Source organism: the organism of the source record quoted next, unplaced genomic scaffold, assembly GCF_019419815.1.
Source record: "Pyrus x bretschneideri cultivar Hongxiangsu unplaced genomic scaffold, Pyrus_bretschneideri_v1 Contig35, whole genome shotgun sequence".
NCBI lineage: Eukaryota > Viridiplantae > Streptophyta > Magnoliopsida > Rosales > Rosaceae > Pyrus > Pyrus x bretschneideri.
Genome location: NW_025999668.1, coordinates 2,266,939 through 2,286,430, shown reverse-complemented (window position 1 = coordinate 2,286,430; position 19,492 = coordinate 2,266,939). Strand labels below are relative to the sequence as shown.

The following is a 19,492-nucleotide window of genomic DNA, read 5'->3' as shown; positions in this document are numbered from 1 at the left end:
AGAAGGACTCTACTACCTTGATAATGTGATGAAAACCAGGTGCAATTCAGCGTCAATTGTTGCCTCTTCTTCTTCTCAGCTTTGGCATCAACGCCTTGGCCATCTTTCCAACAAGACCTTACGGCATCTCTCTACTTGCATTAAAAATTTGAATTTTTGTAGCATTGATGATTGTTTGATCTGTCCATTAGCCAAACAAACACGTGCTCCTTTTCCTTTGAGTTCTATCACCACAAAGGCTCCTTTTGAGTTAATTCATGTTGACATTTGGGGAGGTTACCATGTTCCCACTATCACAGGGGCACAATATTTCTTAACTATTGTGGATGATTTCTCAAGATGCACATGGGTTTATTTAATGAATCACAAATCAGATGCACGATCTTATCTCATCACTTTCATCCACCTTGTTGAAACACAATTTTCCACACGAGTCAAGGTTCTTCGTAGTGATAACGGTCCAGAATTTTTTATGACCCAATTTTTTTCAGATAAGGGGATTCTCCATCAAACAAGTTGTGTCTCTACTCCCCAACAAAACGGGGTAGCAGAGCGCAAACACCGCCACTTACTCAATGTTGCTAGAGCCTTACTTTTTCAATCTCATCTTCTTAAGAAATTTTGGGGTGATGCAATCCTCACTGCCACTTATCTCATAAATCAGACTCCCACTCCTCTTCTTCAAGGCAAATCACCCTATGAAATACTTCACCACAAACAGCCAGCGTGTGCACATTTGCGAGTGTTTGGTTGCTTATGTTTTTCTTCCACCCACCACCATCGTCCCACAAAATTTGATGCAAGAGCCACACAATGTCTTTTTCTTGGGTATCCATATGGCACAAAGGGATATCGAGTTTACGACCTTCACACGGGTAAAATCTTTATCTCCCGTGATGTTATTTTCCATGAACATGTGTTCTCTTTTTCATCTTCTGCTGCAGTTTCACCACTTGTGTTTCCACATACTCAAGATACTGCCTGTGATGATCCCATCATTCATCCGTCCATTCTACTGGAGTAGGATTCCGTCGATCCATCCTCTTCTTCGCCGGTGAGTCCTGTTTCGGTTTCATCTCCTTTTCTTTCCACCTCACCACCTCGTCTTAAACGACCCACTCATGCACCTGGTTATCTTCAACAATATCACATCGACATCAGCCTCCCTTCTCGGTCCGTCCCTTCATCTCACTCGGCGTTGACCAAAGTACCAGGTACTCCTTACCCTTTGTCTGATGTCCTCACATACGATCGTTTATCTGCTCGACATCGTGCTTTCACCACTTCCATTTCAGCTGCCATAGAACCCAGCTCATTCTCACAGGCCATACGCGACCCTCACTGGCGTTTCGCTATGGAAGAAGAACTGGCAGCCCTTGCTGCGAATAGGATATGGTCTCTGCAACCATTGCCCCCTGGCAAGAAGCCGGTTGGATGTAAATGGGTTTACAAAATCAAATTTCGATCCGATGGATCCATTGAGAGATATAAAGCACGCTTGGTTGCCAAAGGTTATAGCCAAATTGAAGGCTTAGACTATCGAGAGACCTTTGCTCCGGTTGCAAAATTGACTACAGTTCGTCTACTCCTTGCTGTTGCCTCGGTCCAACAATGACACCTCCACCAGCTTGATGTTAATAACGCTTTCCTCCATGGTGATCTTGAAGAAGATGTCTACATGTCCTTGCCTCCTGGTTTCGGACGAAAGGGGGAGACACGAGGTTGTAAACTTCATAAATCTTTGTATGGGCTTAAGCAAGCCTCTCGTCAATGGTTTATCAAACTCTCTTGTGCTCTTAGAAAGGCCGGTTATCAACAATCCAAGGCAGATTATTCATTGTTCGTCCGAAACCATGATGGTAAATTCACTGCCCTCCTTGTCTATGTTGATGATATTATCTTGGCAGGAAATAACATACAAGCAATTGAAGATACCAAGTCTTTTCTTATAAAGCAATTCAAGTTGAAAGACCTTGGCCAATTAAGATATTTCTTGGGCATTGAAATTTCTCGCTCTAGCAAGGGGATCACCTTCTCACAGCGAAAATATGCCCTTGAAATACTTGAGGATGCAGGTCATCTTGGCGCAAAACCAGCCACCTCTCCTATGGAGCAAAACTTATCACTCAAAAAGGACGAAGGACAATGGGTTACTGATCCTTCCTCTTATCGACGACTTGTTGGGAGACTAATCTACCTGACAATCACGCGCCCTGATTTGGTGTATGCTATCCATATTCTTAGTCAATTTATGGAGAAGCCTCGAACTCCACACTTGGAAGCAGCCCAGCGAGTCTTACGATACGTTAAGCACACACCAGGGCAAGGTATTTTTCTTTCTGCAAGAAGTCCAATTCAATTGAATGCTTTTTGTGATGCGGATTGGGCCAGATGTCGAGACACACGACGTTCTACCACCAGATACTGTGTATTTCTTGGAGAATCCTTGATCTCCTGGAAAAGCAAGAAACAAAATACTGTGTCACGTTCTAGTGCAGAGGTGGAGTATCGTTCAATGGCAGCAACTTGTTGTGAAGTCACTTGGTTGAAATCTGTTCTACAAGACTTGGGTATCAAACATAAACGTCCAGTTAAGTTATATTGTGATAATCAAGCGGCACTTCACATCGCTTCGAATCCGGTCTTTCACGAAAAAACCAAACACATAGAAATTGACTGCCATCTTGTACGAGAAAGGGTTCAAAGTGGAATGATTGAGACATCTCACATCTCAACCATGAAACAACCAGCCGACATCTTCACAAAGCCACTGAGCTTATACCAGTTTACGACTTTGCTTTGCAAGTTAGGAATAATCAACATTCATTCCAAACTTGAGGGGAAGTGTTGAGAGAACTTGCCCCACTAACCTGGACAGAAGGAATACTGCACGTGGGTACAATATTCCTTGTCAGCAGACTACCACATGGTTTCAGCTCCTGTGCTCTGATGTGTTGCAGCATGGGCAGCAAGCACGCCACCTTTACAGAAGGAATACTGCACATGGGCAGCAAGCACACCACCTTTACAACATTTGTTTATTGCATGCAATTGTTTAAATGCATGCGTGTGTGTAAGATGTATATAATACAACCATCTGCCATTACAGCAGTAAATCAATAACACAACCAAATATTAAACTTAATAGATTTCATCTCAATTGATATCACCTTTGGGTACGAACACCTTTAAGCTACGTTTGTTGCATCGGATTATCTTGGACTGGACTAGTTTCAGGGTCTAAGCTGGACTCTCTTGACTTAGACTAAATAAAATAAAACTAGTGAAATGTTTGGTGTAGTGCCGGACTAAATGTCGGACTAAAATATTGACCCAATTTTTTTGTTAATAAGAGAACAAGAAATTAAGAAAGAAATGCAACGCCACATGGAGCCAAATTCATTGTTTCCAATTTTTAGGATTGCAATCGATATGATATCAAGAGGTCCAGAACTCCAGAATTAAAACCCAAAATAAATAAAATTAAATCCAAAAAAAAAAAAATAAAAATAAAGAAATTTAACATCAAAACTAAACCCAGAATTGGAAACGCAGTGTAAAACACTAGAAAATGGAGATAAAGACCACACACTGTATATTCCTTCGAGAAAGAGACTTTGAGGCCCTAACAAAATTTACCCAAAATCAAAATTAAACCCCAAAAAAAAAGGGAAATGAAAGAAATTAACATCAAAATTAAACCCAGAACTTCACACTGCAATGCCATCCATATAAATTTTCCGACCAACCAAACAAAATTAACCCACAACTCCAAAACTCAAAATTAAACCAGAACTCCAGAAGGTCCAAGAATGCTATAAAGTGTGCGACTGCAGCGCTATTCCTTTAGGTGGCTTCGACGACACCGAATCTTGGTCGTTGACTATCTCTTCTTCAAGCTCGTCGTCGTCGTCCCTCGACGACACCGAATCTTAGTTGCACAAAAGATGAAGGTGGGTCACTGCCGACGGCCGGGCCATGGTGACGGCTCCGCAGAAGAAGGCGGAGCGTGGAGGGACTGGGGGGGTTAGCAAGCGAAAGTGGGGATTGGATATCGGCCTGGTTTCCTTCTTCTAGTCCTTGCTAATACCAAGCGAAAGCGTGGGATTAGGCCGAGAGCTTTAGCAAAGCGCGCAGAGACTCATAGTCGAGGCGAGTCCCATTTATTTTAGTCCCACAACCTACCAAACGTAGGATTATAGTCCTACTTAAGGTAGTCCAAGCCAATCCCTCCTAAGGAGGTGTAACAAACGTGCCCTTAGGGTGCGTTTGTTGCACCGGACTGTCTCAAACTGGACTAGCTGCAGGGACTAAGTTGGACTGGCTTAGACTAGACTAAGCTGGACTAACTTAGTGAAGCGTTTGGTGCAGTGTCGGACTAAGAAGCAGGATAATGAAAACAAGATTATTCACCATATTTGTGTTTGCTTAGACTAGGATTACATTATTGTTCTATTTTAATAGCTCCAATACATGTGTCCAACGCCCTAAAAATTGGAGGGTTTGGAATTGGAATTGGGGTTGGCATAGGTGTAGCAGCATTGAAATTGAAATGGGAGTAACAATCTTACAAATTACTACAAATATTTGGGCACATTGCCCTGAGTTTAATCTCTTGAATTGTTATTGTAATCAATCCACAACTTGCCCTTAAAAGTTGATTTAATTTGTCTTCTTATCACACATTAAACGTCATTAGCCATCAAATACTTATATCAACATAACTTGATCCAAGGATTTCTTAGTCCGATAAATACATCATTCACTAAATTTTCATCTAGGATATTTTACAAAATGCCAGTTAACTATAGTATAGCATTCCAAAGTAGATCTCCATACTTTACAAAATCCTAGTTAACATTAGCCAAAATACGTCATAGTGCAAAGCTAAGTTAGAAGCCATAACCTAAGATTGTACGATTAATAAAATACATCCATGTCTAAGGGCACCACATAATATACTCATCCGCTTGCTTTGTCGCTTAAAAGCCTTTGGACGAACACTTTCTTGAGTCCCGAATTGATTGCCCTGAACACTCCCACATTTTGTGGTTTTTCCAAAATAAGAGTCAATGCATCAATTTGATCCATAGGAGAAAGACCCATTGCTTCAAGTTCGTTAGCTATGTCAGTATGATTTGCAGTACCTTGAACTAAAGCTTCAGTTACCATTTGCATCCTCTTCCCACTTTCAACATAAAATTCTTTCAGTCCACTAATAATTGCCTCGGTTCCATCACTTGAATTTCCCATAGCTCTTTTCCTCTTTCTTTGGCTATTTTTAGATGGGGTGCTTTGTTGGCTTTGTTGGTTCATTGAAGATACAACATTTTCACCTCCAATATCACTTGCACCAACCTGATCATGACTTTGTTCCTCCATCATTTCAGCAGGGGTTTCGGCTACATTACCCGTAGCCCGATCTTTTCCAAATATATATGCAAATCTATCGTACAGTGGAAAAGGTTTGCTTCTCCATCCATCAGCTTCTTTATTTTTCTAAGATTATATGAACATAGCAAAACTAAAATTTAGCATGCATAACAAATATAGCAGCAAGAATATAACTAATGTATAAATAAAATAGGATATGAACCTGCACATAAGAAAGCCATGCGTCATCACTGTCAACTTCAACGCACTTTTTGACATCATTCCATGCAAATCCACTTGTGTTTATATGTCAAGGACCAAACTATATGTTTTTTTCCATTTCTTCAACTTTGACTCAATATGTGGAGTTGCCTTTATATTTGAATTAGGACATAAAACATTGACAGCTTTCGCTATTTCAATCAAAGTACCTTGTTTGAAAGCACCTGTGTCACATCGTTGCTTCCGAGCAACAAAATCCTCAAGAACGGATAGTAATACTTCTTCCTCAAATGCTTCCCATTTACGCCTTCTTCCTTTTGGCTCTTGAGAAGCATTCAAATTATTGTGGTTATCCATACCTAAACAAAAAATATTTGAATGTACTAAAATACAATACAAAGAATCAATTTGCATAATATCCAATCAATTTGCATAATATCCAATCATTTTAATAATATCCAACATATGCATGATAAAAAGGAAAACTAAAATAAAATCTTATCATTAACACATATAGCTAGTTCGGTTGCTGGTTCCTAATTGCTCTCCACTCATTATACATTTCCTGAGCCATGGCATTCCTCTTTGCAGTCCACTGGTCAGATGTTTCAACACTACCAACATATTCACCTTCTTCTGTATTTTGTCCATCTTCTATTATTGGCACATTCTCCATTGGATCTACAGACATCTCTTGCCTAATAAGATTGTGTAGTAGGCAACAAGCGGTAATTATTCGACCTTGTGTCCTTATCGGATAGAAAGATGGACTCCTTAGTATCCCCCACCTTCCTTTTAGCAAGCCAAAACAACGTTCAATTACATTCCTTGAAGGAAAATTTATGTCCTTACTAAGAACATGTAAAGAACATTTGAATACATAGGCAAACTATTAACAAATTAAAGTAGGCATGCATCCAAAAACAATTCATAAAACCCATGACTTTCAAAGCCTAGTATATGGTGAACCATAACTCTTTAACAACATTAAAGAGAAGAAAGGATTTAGAGAATCATTACCCTTGTAGCTCATCCTTGATTACACAAGGGATTCACCCAAGTGGAGGGCCTTCAAGTCACCTCCTTTGCTTCCTTGAGGATTTGAGGATATGTTCTCCAAAACACCAAAAGCTTGATGTCTCCAAGTCTCTACACCAAAGATTAATTGTGAAGATAAAAGTGGATGACTTAGGGGAGAGGAAATTGCTAGATATCCCTCCCTAAGTGGCCGGCCTCCCTTGTTCAAATAGAGAGAATAATTTTTTTTTTTTTTTTCTAATTTCATCAAGAAAAACCCCTAACAAAATAAAGTTATAATTTTGAATTTATACTTCATTTCTTGTGAGTGGCAAACTCGTAATTAACACAAGTTTGGTATCCCTCACTATTCATGGCCGGCCTCTCTAAGTGTTTGGGCTAATTGCCCATTTTGTTTTAGTTGTCATACAACTTAAACATAATGGGCCTTGTGGTCCAAAACACTTTTGGACCCCTAAACCCAAAACCAACTTAGAAGTCCAATACGAACGTTTCGTATAATTAATTAACTAATTAATTAACTTTGACCATACTTCAATTAACCATTTAATTGCTTATCCATTTCATTTAATTACCTCACTTTCATCCTTACTCGGTGTATGATCCATTAGGTTCCAATTAGCGAGGCAGTGGGCGATGTTACTCTTAACTATCGATTGTGAATTTAAACCATATTTCAATTCTCCCTTAAGATTAGTGTTTGCTAATCTTTAGGGCTTCCACAAACCATGAGTGACACCTAGCAGCATGTCATGGTTACCCAAGCTAAGTATAAGTGGTTGGAGAACCTATCCAGTTACAACTACAATGCAATACGGTTCTTCTCTAATACAATACTCTTAATCACATTGTTGAAGTGATAGTTTGTTTCATGTCTACTATCCAATGTGATACTTCCCTATATGATTCGCTTGAATAAGATTTGGAACAAACTTCCTAAGTCATATTCATATGCTTTGGCCAAAGACTTTCGAATCATATCTTAGAGTATTCTCCTTCCACCATGGAAGGTTAGAGATCCCTTGTTGTGCATTCATATGCCTACATGACTAGATAGCTTGACCCCAACCATGCCGTGGACACTCCAAAGGAATGCCATTTGACCCGATCAAAGATCAAGGACCTAACCATTAGACATCTATGATGCCTCAGGTCAAAGGACTACTTTGCATATTGTAACCATCGAGTTCTTACATGACATGTATGTTTGCACTCTCTTTTGATCATAGTTCAGTGTACTCGATTACTCTTTCGAGCACCTATGTGTTTGTCTTAGTGTCCAACACTAAATGACTTGAGACTTGTCATAACCATACTTGAGTCGACATAACACATACTAACCTTAGCGGATTGTCAATGCCCAATTGGCAACCTTATGGCTAGGAACGTTTTAGGAATGAACATAAGAGAAAGGTCTCGAAAATCTAACTTACTTAGATCACTTATCTCTTAGATCAAATACATTCCTTGGATTCCCTTATTGCTTAAACACAAGATACAATAAATAGTGATTAACAATAAGCTTTGCCCTCCATTAAACATATAAAAGTTTAATACATTAAGTATTCCAAAAAGCTATTACATCAAATGAGTGGCTTTGTGGGCATACTTCCAACAATCTCCCACTTGCACTCAAAGCCATCCTCCCATGTATCTAATACCCATCTTTTCCATATGGCGGTCAAGTTGGATTTGAGACATTGGCTTCGTTAGTGGATCTGCTACGTTATCGGCTGAAGCAACTTTGAGGATGTTGACTTTCCCCTTGGCAGCATATCTTCTAATGATATTAAAGAGCCTATCAAAATGCTTGTTCTTTTGATGTGCTCTGGGTTCCTTGGCTTGAGCTATCGCCCCACTATTATCACAGTACAAAGTTACTGGTGATGTAATGGTTGGAACCACTCCAAGTTCAGTGATGAACTTCTTCATCCAGAACGCTTCTTTGCCGGTTTCAGCTGCAGCGACATATTCAGCCTCTATCGTGGAATCAGCAATTACACTTTGTTTCTTGCTTTTCCAGCTGACAGCCCCACCATTCAGAGTGAATACATATCCGGAGTTGGAACTTCTATCATTGACGTCAGATTGGAAATCTGCGTCTGTATAGCCTTCCACTCGCAACTCTGTCACTCCTCCATAAACGAGGAACATGTCCTTAGTTCTTCTTAAGTACTTAAGGACCGTCTTGACAGTTGCCCAGTGTTCTGATCCTGGGTTAGATTGATATCGACTAGTAATGCTCACAGCATATGCGATATCAGGCCTTGTGCATGTCATGGCATACATGAGACTTCCTATGGCGGAAGCATAAGGAATAGTATTCATTTGTCGTATCTCTTCAGGAGTCTTAGGTCCCATGGACTTAGAAAGGTGAATTCCATGTCTCACAGGAAGAAAACCTTTCTTAGATTGTTCCATCTGGAACCTACTTAGCACCTTATCAATGTACATAGATTGGGATAATGCAATTAGTCTTCTGGTTCTATCATGATAGAGCTTTATCCCAAGTACATAAGATGCATCTCCTAGATCTTTCATGTGGAAGGTTTTGGACAACCACACTTTTACAGAAGAAAGTACTGCAGTGTCATTCCCGAATAGTAATATGTCATCTACATATAACACTAGAAATACCACTGCATCCCCTACGACCTTTTGATAAACACAATTGTCGTCTTCGTTTTGAGTAAAATCAAACGATTTGATTTCAGTATCAAAACGAATGTTCCAGCTCCTTGAGGCTTGCTTAAGTCCATAAATGGACCTCAGAAGCTTGCATACCTTAGTCTTTGCAGACTTGGACATGAAACCTTCGGGTTGAGCCATATAAAGCTCTTCCTCTAGGTAGCCGTTCAGAAAGGCCGTCTTCACGTCCATTTGCCAGATTTCATAATCATGGTACGCAACTATAGCAAGCAAAATCCGAATGGACTTAATCATGGCTACAGGAGAGAAAGTTTCTTCATAGTCAATCCCTTCTCGTTGCCTGTAACCCTTGGCTACAAGTCTAGCCTTATAAGTCTCCACGTTCCCATCAACGCCTATCTTCCTCTTGAAGACCCATTTGTTTCCAATAGGTTCTATACCTTCTGGAGGGTCTACAAGAGTCCAGACCTGATTTTGATACATGGAATCCATCTCGGATTTCATGGCCTCTTGCCATCTCTTTGAATCAATGTCGGACATTGTTTCTTTGTAGTCCCTAGGGTCTCTTTTGTGTCATTGTCACCCAGAAGGTACAATTCCGCAAAGTTATTGTCTAAGCCATACCTCTTAGGTGGCTTACTAACCCTTTCAGATCTACGTGGAGCTTGGGGTCCAGGAACAGGGTTGTCAATATGTCTTGTGCTTGTTTGTGTTTCATCTTTAATCTCATTAATTTCCATCGTTTTACTTATAGTTCCTTTGAGAACAAATTCGTCCTCTAGAAACTTAGCAGTTCTGGCGACAAAGACTTTCTGGTCGTCAGGATGGTAGAACTCATATCCCATAGTTTCTCTAGGATATCCCACAAAATAGCACCTTACTGATCTCGCTTCAAGCTTAGTAGCTTCAAGCTTCTTGACATATGCTTCACAACCCCAAATCTTAATGTGATTAAGACTTGGCTTTCTTCTATGCCATATCTCATAGGGCGTTTGTGAAACTGATTTGGAAGGTACTCTATTAAGCAAGTAAGCTGCTATATATAGAACGTATCCCCAGAATGTTACTGGCAGATCAGCGGAACTCATCATAGAACGAACCATGTTCATCAAGGTTCGATTTCTCCTTTCAGAAACTCCATTAAGTTGTGGAGTTCCCGGTGGAGTCTACTGTGATATTATTCCACACTCTTTGAGATAATCTAGGAATTCATTACTCAAATATTCACCCCCTCGATCTGATCTTAGGATTTTTATCTGTTTCCCAGTTTGCTTCTCAACTTCATTCTTGAATTCTTTGAACCTTTCAAAGGATTCTGACTTGTACTTTATAAGATACACATAGCCAAACCGAGAGTGATCGTCGGTGAATGTGATATAGTAGGAGAAACCTCCTCTCGACGTAGTAGACATAGGTCCACATACGTCAGTGTGGATTAACCCTAGAATTTCAGTGGCACGCTCTCCTTTCCCAGTGAATGGAGATTTGGTCATCTTCCCTTTCAAACAGCATTCACAAGTACCCATCTGGTCATTACCTAATGGGCGGACATATCCGTCTTTCGACATCTTGCGAATCTTTTCAAGGTTCACATGTCCAAGTTTAAGATGCCACATTCTTTCTTGGTTAACTTCTTCTCTAGCCCTTTTGGGTTTTGAGGTATTCCCGCTTTCAATACAGTGCATCCCACTATTCGTTTCTAGGTGAAAAAGTCCCTCTATCATATTACCATGAGAGATAATACGACCGTTCAAGTATAAAGTGCAACTCATTTTGTCAAACAATACTGAGTGCCCATCTCGTAAAAGCTTAGAGATAGAAATCAAATTCTTTATACATGAAGGAAAATATAAACAATTTTTAAGTTCCAGGACTTCCCCAGAGGGTAGGTTAAGCATGTAGGTGCCTATTGCTTTTGCAGAGATTTTAGCGCCGTTCCCAACTCGCACAACCATCTCCCCATTACGCAGTGTCTTGCTCCCTGCTAGTCCTTGTATCGTATTACAGATATGTTGACTAGCACCTGAATCAAATATCCAGGAATTAGAGCTCACTGTAAAAGCACTCTCAATGACAGAAATATTCTCTTCAAAAGTTCGTATCATAAGGCTCGCAATGCGCACCCTGTATTTCTTCTTCCAACGTCCATCATTTCCACAATGAAAGCATGTTCCTTTGGATTTTCTTGCCTTCTTCTTATTTAACCTTTTCCTTGTGTTTTCATTCTCACTCCCACTGTCCCTTTTGAAACCTTTTTCAAATTTACAGCACATGTCAATCATCTCGTTAAAAGTATGATCGAATCTATTCACTTTATGGTTTACAATAAACTTAGTGAAATCATCCGAGAGAGATGCAAGGAAAAAATCTTGGGCCATTTTCCCATCGATGGAAGTTCCTAAACTTTCAAGATCTTGAAAGATCATTTCCATCTTTTGTCCATGTTTATGGATCGATGCCCCTTTTGCCATTTTGGCATTTAATAGATTACAAACATTTGAGAATCGTACTTTACTAGTCTCAATGTCATGCATCTTATGCAAACTTTCAACCATGGCACATGAGGTGTCCATGTGCTTATGTAGCTTCATAAGCTCCTCACTAAGTGAAGTGAGGATTAAGCATTTGGCTTGTAAGTCATCCTCATAGCGTCTTGCATAATCATGACACTCTTCCTTCGAAGCTAGTTTCTTAGGAGGTACATGAGGAGGGGATTGCTTAAGCACATACAATATGTCTTTCACCTTTGAGACATTCTCAATGTGGCGATACCAAGCAAGGAAACGTTGGCCCCTAAGGCCCCTTTTGTCAAGTATAATGGTGGGTATAATTTTAGGCATGTCGTTCACTACATAACATAACAGAAATCGTATTAGATTGTTGATAAACTACTTGATTGGGTCTTGAATCAAATAGTACCACCCACTATTTTTGGCAAATTCCATATCCCTCAATAGAATCTGAGAGTTATATTGAACTCTTAGCGGGGTATGGGAGACTCACCATTACCAAGCCCACCTCACGATGATACGATGTTGGTTAGCAAAAATAATGATGAGAGAATAACGCTTTACTCATTTACAACGTTTGTAATTACCCATCTTGTTTGGCCTCTAGAGAATGTTGCCTCATGATGATACGATGTTGGCACTATTGCACTTAGTTAAGTTATTCCCACCATGCTTAGTTCATGTAGGGGTTCAAGAATAACCTCACGATGATACGATGTTGGCTATCCTCGTTGCCTACCTCACCACATCATGTATGTACATATGGATTCCTCCTGAATGTAAGCACATACTTTGAACTTCCCCATGATAGGGTGAAGCCGGTGTAGGAGTCACAAACGATTGGAGTCTACCACGGTGGAAGGTCTACGAAGAGATGTTCAAAACATCTCTCGCTTATCAACTTAATATCCATTTTATTTGAGGGAGTAGTGTTGGGCTACATCAAAAACATTTTAATCATATTAAAAGAATATGGGCCTATCACAACTATTGGTCCAAGTTAATATGAATTAGTAGCATATAATACTCCCACTGTTTCGTTGAAACAAGCGAGACTATATGGAAATACTAACGAACGCATTGCATCCTCATATGGACTATATAGTCGTTTTAGGTTTTAGGATGATTATGAACCGATTAATTTGATCCAACACGAGCCTTGTGTTGGACCTTGGGTTTTAGGTAGATAGTTTGTTGATTTTAGTTACGCGTTTAATCTAATTAAACCGTTATTTCCTATTGGGCGTTGGACCCAACTATTCCAATTTGCATACAATTAAACAAATAGGAATACATGAAATAAAGAGAAGGGCTTATGCCCTTTTACAACACATTGGAGGACTTATGCCCTTTACAACAAACTTGAATTAATCAAATTGCATTCAAATCTATACTACTAAACCCAAACATTCATAACGTTAAGCTGCCAATCACATAGCTCAATTATCGAGGCATTTGGTTCATAATCACCCTTTTCTTAATCAATCAAATTAACTAAGAAAGCAACTTTAAACAATTGGTTTTTGGATCCATAGAATTGATTTAAATGGAACTAAATATAATGAAAATCCAATTCTCATTAAAGAGACAAAAACAATTTTTGTTCTCATTTTATTTGGGCCATTTTGCAAAAACACAAACTTTTAGGCCAAAATACAAATACACAAAAGTATCAAAACTTTATATAATTGCACAAAAGTACCCCACTAGAGGGGTGGCCGGCCAAGGATAGAATCATTGAGATTTTTGATAAAAAATTTGTAAGTGGATTTTGGTGGGTGAGATTAAAGATGGTGGGGATGGTTTGAAAAGAAAATATATCTTTGACATAATTAAAGTCATTTAATCATTTCTCACCAATAATCATCACCCATCAACTAATAATCAAATTTTTTTTTTTCCTTTTTTTTTCTTGGCAAGAACTTCAAGAACATTGAAGAACACTCATGAAAACTCATAATAGCTCCATGAATGTTTTCACTTACCAAAACTCAATTTTTCACAACTCAAAAGAGGGTTAATATCCTAGGGTACTTAGGGGTTCCAAAAAGCACTTTAAAACCATTTTAACAAGCCTAACATGAACCCAAAAAATCACCCTTTGGATTTGGCCGAAAATCCCAAAATACTTGGCACCAAATTTTAGTTCCAATATTCATGCTTATATGAACTACATCTACAACATTTGAGATGCTAAATTTTCAAACAAAATTTATATTCAAAGCAAGAACAAAGCTTGTAACATTTACAACATTTAAATCACATATTATGAAAAATCACAAAACCCAAAAGGATCCACCATAAACTAGGCCTAGGCTCTGATACCACTTGAAGGAAAATTTATGTCCTTACTAAGAACATGTAAAGAACATTTGAATACATAGGCAAACTATTAACAAATTAAAGTAGGCATGCATCCAAAAACAATTCATAAAACCCATGACTTTCAAAGCCTAGTATATGGTGAACCATAACTCTTTAACAACATTAAAGAGAAGAAAGTATTTAGAGAATCATTACCCTTGTAGCTCATCCTTGATTACACAAGGGATTCACCCAAGTGGAGGGCCTTCAAGTCACCTCCTTTGCTTCCTTGAGGATTTGAGGATATGTTCTCCAAAACACCAAAAGCTTGATGTCTCCAAGTCTCTACACCAAAGATTAATTGTGAAGATAAAAGTGGATGACTTAGGGGAGAGGAAATTGCTAGATATCCCTCCCTAAGTGGCCGGCCTCCCTTGTTGAAATAGAGAGAATAATTTTTTTTTCTTCTAATTTCATCAAGAAAAACCCCTAACAAAATAAAGTTATAATTTTGAATTTATACTTCATTTCTTGTGAGTGGCAAACTTGTAATTAACACAAGTTTGGTATCCCTCACTATTCATGGCCGGCCTCTCTAAGTGTTTGGGCTAATTGCCCATTTTGTTTTAGTTGTCATACAACTTAAACATAATGGGCCTTGTGGTCTAAAACACTTTTGGACCCCTAAACCCAAAACCAACTTAGAAGTCCAATACGAACGTTTCGTATAATTAATTAACTAATTAATTAACTTTGACCATACTTCAATTAACCATTTAATTGCTTATCCATTTCATTTAATTACCTCACTTTCATCCTTACTCGGTGTACGATCCATTAGGTTCCAATTAGCGAGGCAGTGGGCGATGTTACTCTTAACTATCGATTGTGAATTTAAACCATATTTCAATTCTCCCTTAAGATTAGTGTTTGCTAATCTTTAAGGCTTCCACAAACCATGAGTGACACCTAGCAGCATGTCATGGTTACCCAAGCTAAGTAGAAGTGGTTGGAGAACCTATCCAGTTACAACTACAATGCAATACGGTCCTTCTCTAATACAATACTCTTAATCACATTGTTGAAGTGATAGTTTGTTTCATGTCTACTATCCAATGTGATACTTCCCTATATGATTCGCTTGAATAAGATTTGGAACAAACTTCCTAAGTCATATTCATATGCTTTGGCCAAAGACTCTCGAATCATATCTTAGAGTATTCTCCTTCCACCATGGAAGGTTAGAGATCCCTTGTTGTGCATTCATATGCCTACATGACTAGATAGCTTGACCCCAACCATGCCGTGGACACTCCAAAGGAATGCCATTTGACACGATCAAAGATCAAGGACCTAACCATTAGACATCTATGATGCCTCAGGTCAAAGGACTACTTTGCATATTGTAACCATCGAGTTCTTACATGACATGTATGTTTGAACTCTCTTTTGATCATAGTTCAGTGTACTCGATTACTCTTTCGAGCACCTATGTGTTTGTCTTAGTGTCCAACACTAAATGACTTGAGACTTGTCATATCCATACTTGAGTCGACATAACACATACTAACCTTAGCGGATTGTCAATGCCCAATTGGCAACCCTATGGCTAGGAACATTTTAGGAATGAACATAAGAGAAAGGTCTCGAAAATCTAACTTACTTAGATCACTTATCTCTTAGATCAAATACATTCCTTGGATTCCCTTATTGCTTAAACACAAGATACAATAAATAGTGATTAACAATAAGCTTTGCCCTCCATTAAACATATAAAAGTTTAATACATTAAGTATTCCAAAAAGCTATTACATCAAATGAGTGGCTTTGTAGGCATATTCCAACATTCCTTGCCTTAGAATGCTTCATGTTAAAATATTCTTCCTTATTAGAAGGTGTTCGTCCTTCCCATTCAGATAAATGATAAGGTATTCCTCTATAGGGTGCAAGGAATCCTTCACCATTTGTATAACCACCATCTACAAGGTAATAATAACCTAATAAAAAAAAGACCTTATATTAGTATTTTGTAGTTCACAAACAAAACTAGACCTAACTTACAAAGTTGAGACTAACTAATAATCTTACCCGTTGGTACCTTAAAACCATTAGGCCTAGTAATTGCATCATGTAGCACTCTAGAGTCTGATGCGGAACCCTCCCACCCCAGAAACACATATATGAACTGCATATCTCCTGAACACACACCTAATACATTAGTTGCGACTCGACCCTTTCTAGTTCGGTATCTTGGTTTGTCAATTTCAGGTACATGCACATCAATGTGTGTTCCATCTAATGCTCCCAAGCAATTCTAAAAAAAAAATAAGCTTTTGTTAATTTATACAAAGGGAATGAAGAGTTAAAGCTTAGGGAAAATGAAAATAATTATCAACATACCTTAAAACATCGCCACCTAGGATCTATAGAATCAATAGGCACAGGTTGAGGGACTTTTAGTAGGATACCTTGTAATCGCAAAATTCCTTGCAATACACTATTGAAATACCTACTTATAGTCTCTCCTGACCTATAAAATCTACCACCAACACTACGATTCTTAGTATGATGTGCTAGTATTTGAAAAGTCATACACACCTGCTCCTCTACAGAGACCAAACCATCCGTTTTTACCCTCCCATCTTGACAAAGTAAGTCACATAATATGCCAAAAGTCCTTCTATCCATTCTCAATTCGTTGACACATTCAACATCAGTATTCCCTATTATACCATTCAGATAACACAAACTAATCTCTCGTCTAACAAGTGAACGGTTAGTCAAGGTGCGTCGTTCAACATGTCTCTGTTTTGCCCTTAGCATCAGCAACACAAGAATCGTACAAATGCAAATCGTCTCTAAATGAGACATCTCTAACAATAAGATCAATAAAAGCTTCCTTCGATCCATATCTATCCAAACAAAAAAAAAAGGAAAAAAATATTAAGGACATTATGCTACTGCACGCTTTCCATCTGGCACAAAGAACAAACCAAATAATATAATCCAGCTATGCTATATCAGCTGATAAAACAACATTACCGCAAATATCAAAAGCAAACTGAAACAAGTACAAAATTTCTAGGTATACTTATACCTAGAAAAACAGAAATCATGGAAAAATAGGTAGGGAAATGACAAGTTGCACTTGAACTAATCAATCGTGCAGTGTTTTAGTTTAAAATACAACTTGGGGTGTAGAGAAGAGGGTTTTAAAAAATATGTACGAAAAATCTGAATGAGAGGTTCAAGCAAAACATGTCAAACAAATCTGAATGAGAACTGTCAGATAATATGAAGCAGAAGATTCGAGCAGAATATCAAGTTGTCGGTGGAAGCCCAGATAAGCCTCTGCAGTCTAACTATTTTCTAAATATCATAGTTGTGATTGGTGTTTTGGCAATTTTGTCGTCTTTATTCGGAAACTAAGCTTTGATTTTCTGTTTTTTTGTTTTTTATAAATGAGAATTACATTGCTATTATCGATTTTATATTACATATTCATCCATGATTCGTACAATATCAGTACTTGCACACATTCTTTCTTTCACATCGGAGTAAGTTAAGCTTTTGAGAACAGCATGTCATTGAAAACTCATGTTCAGGTAACGTTGCAAGGTGATGTCCAAACCAGGTTGAACTAAAATTTGTGGTCAGGAGCTGTATCTTTGTCCATTTGTTTTCACCTATGAGGAAATGTATCTGATATTTTGAACATTTCTGAATCTATCAGTGGCTATGATTTATGCATTGTTGGAAGAGATGTTTCTCTTAGTCTAGTTGTGCAACTTCCTTTACTGATATTTGGAAAATGTCTTGAGTTTGAATCTTCATCCCTAGTTTAAAATGGACCAAATTCTTTATCGAGATGACCTGTCCAGAATTAGAAATAAAAATATTAAAGCAATCTGAGCTCTAACCATAGGAGAGTGTATAGCTTATTCCTATTTGAGCCACAGGGTTACAGAAGGCCCATAGTAGAGTGTATAGCTTATTCCTATTTGAGCCATAGCTCCAACCATAGGAGAGTGTATAGCTTATTCCTATCTATGTGTAATTCATTCAGATGAGTCTGCGAAATCCAGAGTCTGCGAAATCCAGAGCTCTTATCAAGAAATGCAGAGCTCTTATCAAGAATCCAATGAGTCTGCGAAATCCAAAGTATGGAAGATTGAACACAAGGACCCCTTTCACGTCTATTGAAAAATGATTGTTTTTAGAAAGTTGCTAACTTGTACAGTTTTACTAGATGATTGGTCGATTTACTCATACAACAATTTATCATATTCACTAAACAAATTAATATAGGAGTACTTGTAAGTTGTATACACGAGTTACCTAGCAAAGGCAATTTTATAACAACAAAGTTGATCCTTAAGCCACTTTGATTTCTTAAGCCGATAACCATTTACCAAAAGTAACATAATTTGCATTCAACAGATGAACATTCATATGGAAATCCAAAATTAAAGCGAACAAATCGAAGCATTATAACTACCAAAACACAAAAGCCAATGTACTTCCGAATCCTAACAACATCAAATTGAACACAAAAGGATGATAAAGTGAAACACTACCCCATTTTCTCAGCTCAATTCTCAACTGCAAAACCCAGTTTCATGTTTCATCTCAATTACATCTGCTTTTGCAGCAGCAAACTCCTAAAATAGGATTTAATCCAAATAAAACCCACATATGATTTCTTAAGCCGATAACCATTTACCAAAAGTAACATAATTTGCATTCAACAGATGAACATTCATATGGAAATCCAAAATTAAAGCGAACAAATCAAAGCATTATAACTACCAAAACACAAAAGCCAATGTACTTCCGAATCCTAACAACATCATAATCAACATACCCAACATGCTAAGCAGGCTACTTCTACCAAGGTTGCAGATTGACAGTGAATTTTAGAGAAGTTTAGATGCTCTAATCAATCTCAATTTGACCTAAAAATCAAAACCCTAATTTGTTCAAGTGCAGAGGTCTAGGATTTAAAATTTCTCAAACCCAAAACAACAAAATCAAATAAAGCTCAGTAATATCACGATCTGCAAAACAAATGACGAAATAAATCGAAGATTCGAAGTTTACCAGACAACTCGGAGCAGATGAGGGCGAGCAGATGCAGATGAGGGAAGACGTAGAGATGAGGGTGAGGAAGACGCAGAGATGAGGGTGAGGAAGACGACGATGAGCGAGGGCAAGCCGACGATGAGGGAGGGCAAGGAGGATGAGCAGGAAGTCACCCTTGCGATTTTCTCTGGGCTTACGAGTCCACCCAATTTCGGGGATCCTGGTTAAGACCTCGTAAGGAGGTGTTTAATCCGAGCGAATCCCACCTAATCTCATTAAACCAAATCCTGCAGCAGACCAAACAAGGGACTATA

The 19,492-nt window shown here is 38.4% G+C and overlaps 1 protein-coding gene and 1 long non-coding RNA gene across 2 annotated transcripts; both read right to left on the bottom strand.

The window, feature by feature from the left end:
* Positions 1–4,795: 4,795 nt before the first annotated feature.
* On the bottom strand, positions 4,796–5,674 carry LOC125480666. Its single transcript, XM_048591691.1, has 2 exons — positions 5,597–5,674; positions 4,796–5,499 (listed from the first exon to the last, which is right to left on the bottom strand). Exon 2 carries the CDS (start codon positions 5,383–5,385, stop codon positions 4,963–4,965), a length of 423 nt encoding a protein of 140 aa, XP_048447648.1. The 5' UTR covers positions 5,386–5,499; positions 5,597–5,674; the 3' UTR covers positions 4,796–4,962.
* Positions 5,675–5,804: 130 nt separating this feature from the next.
* LOC125480665 lies at positions 5,805–19,292 on the bottom strand. The gene is made up of 2 exons (XR_007260986.1): positions 19,197–19,292; positions 5,805–5,954 (listed from the first exon to the last, which is right to left on the bottom strand). It is a non-coding gene; the product is annotated as an uncharacterized LOC125480665 (long non-coding RNA).
* Between the last annotated feature and the right edge of the window lie 200 nt (positions 19,293–19,492).

Coding starts and splice junctions, on each gene's coding strand:
- LOC125480666 (XM_048591691.1), bottom strand. CDS start 5,385: ATGATGGAGGAACAAAGTCATGATCAGGTTGGTGCAAGTGATATTGGA.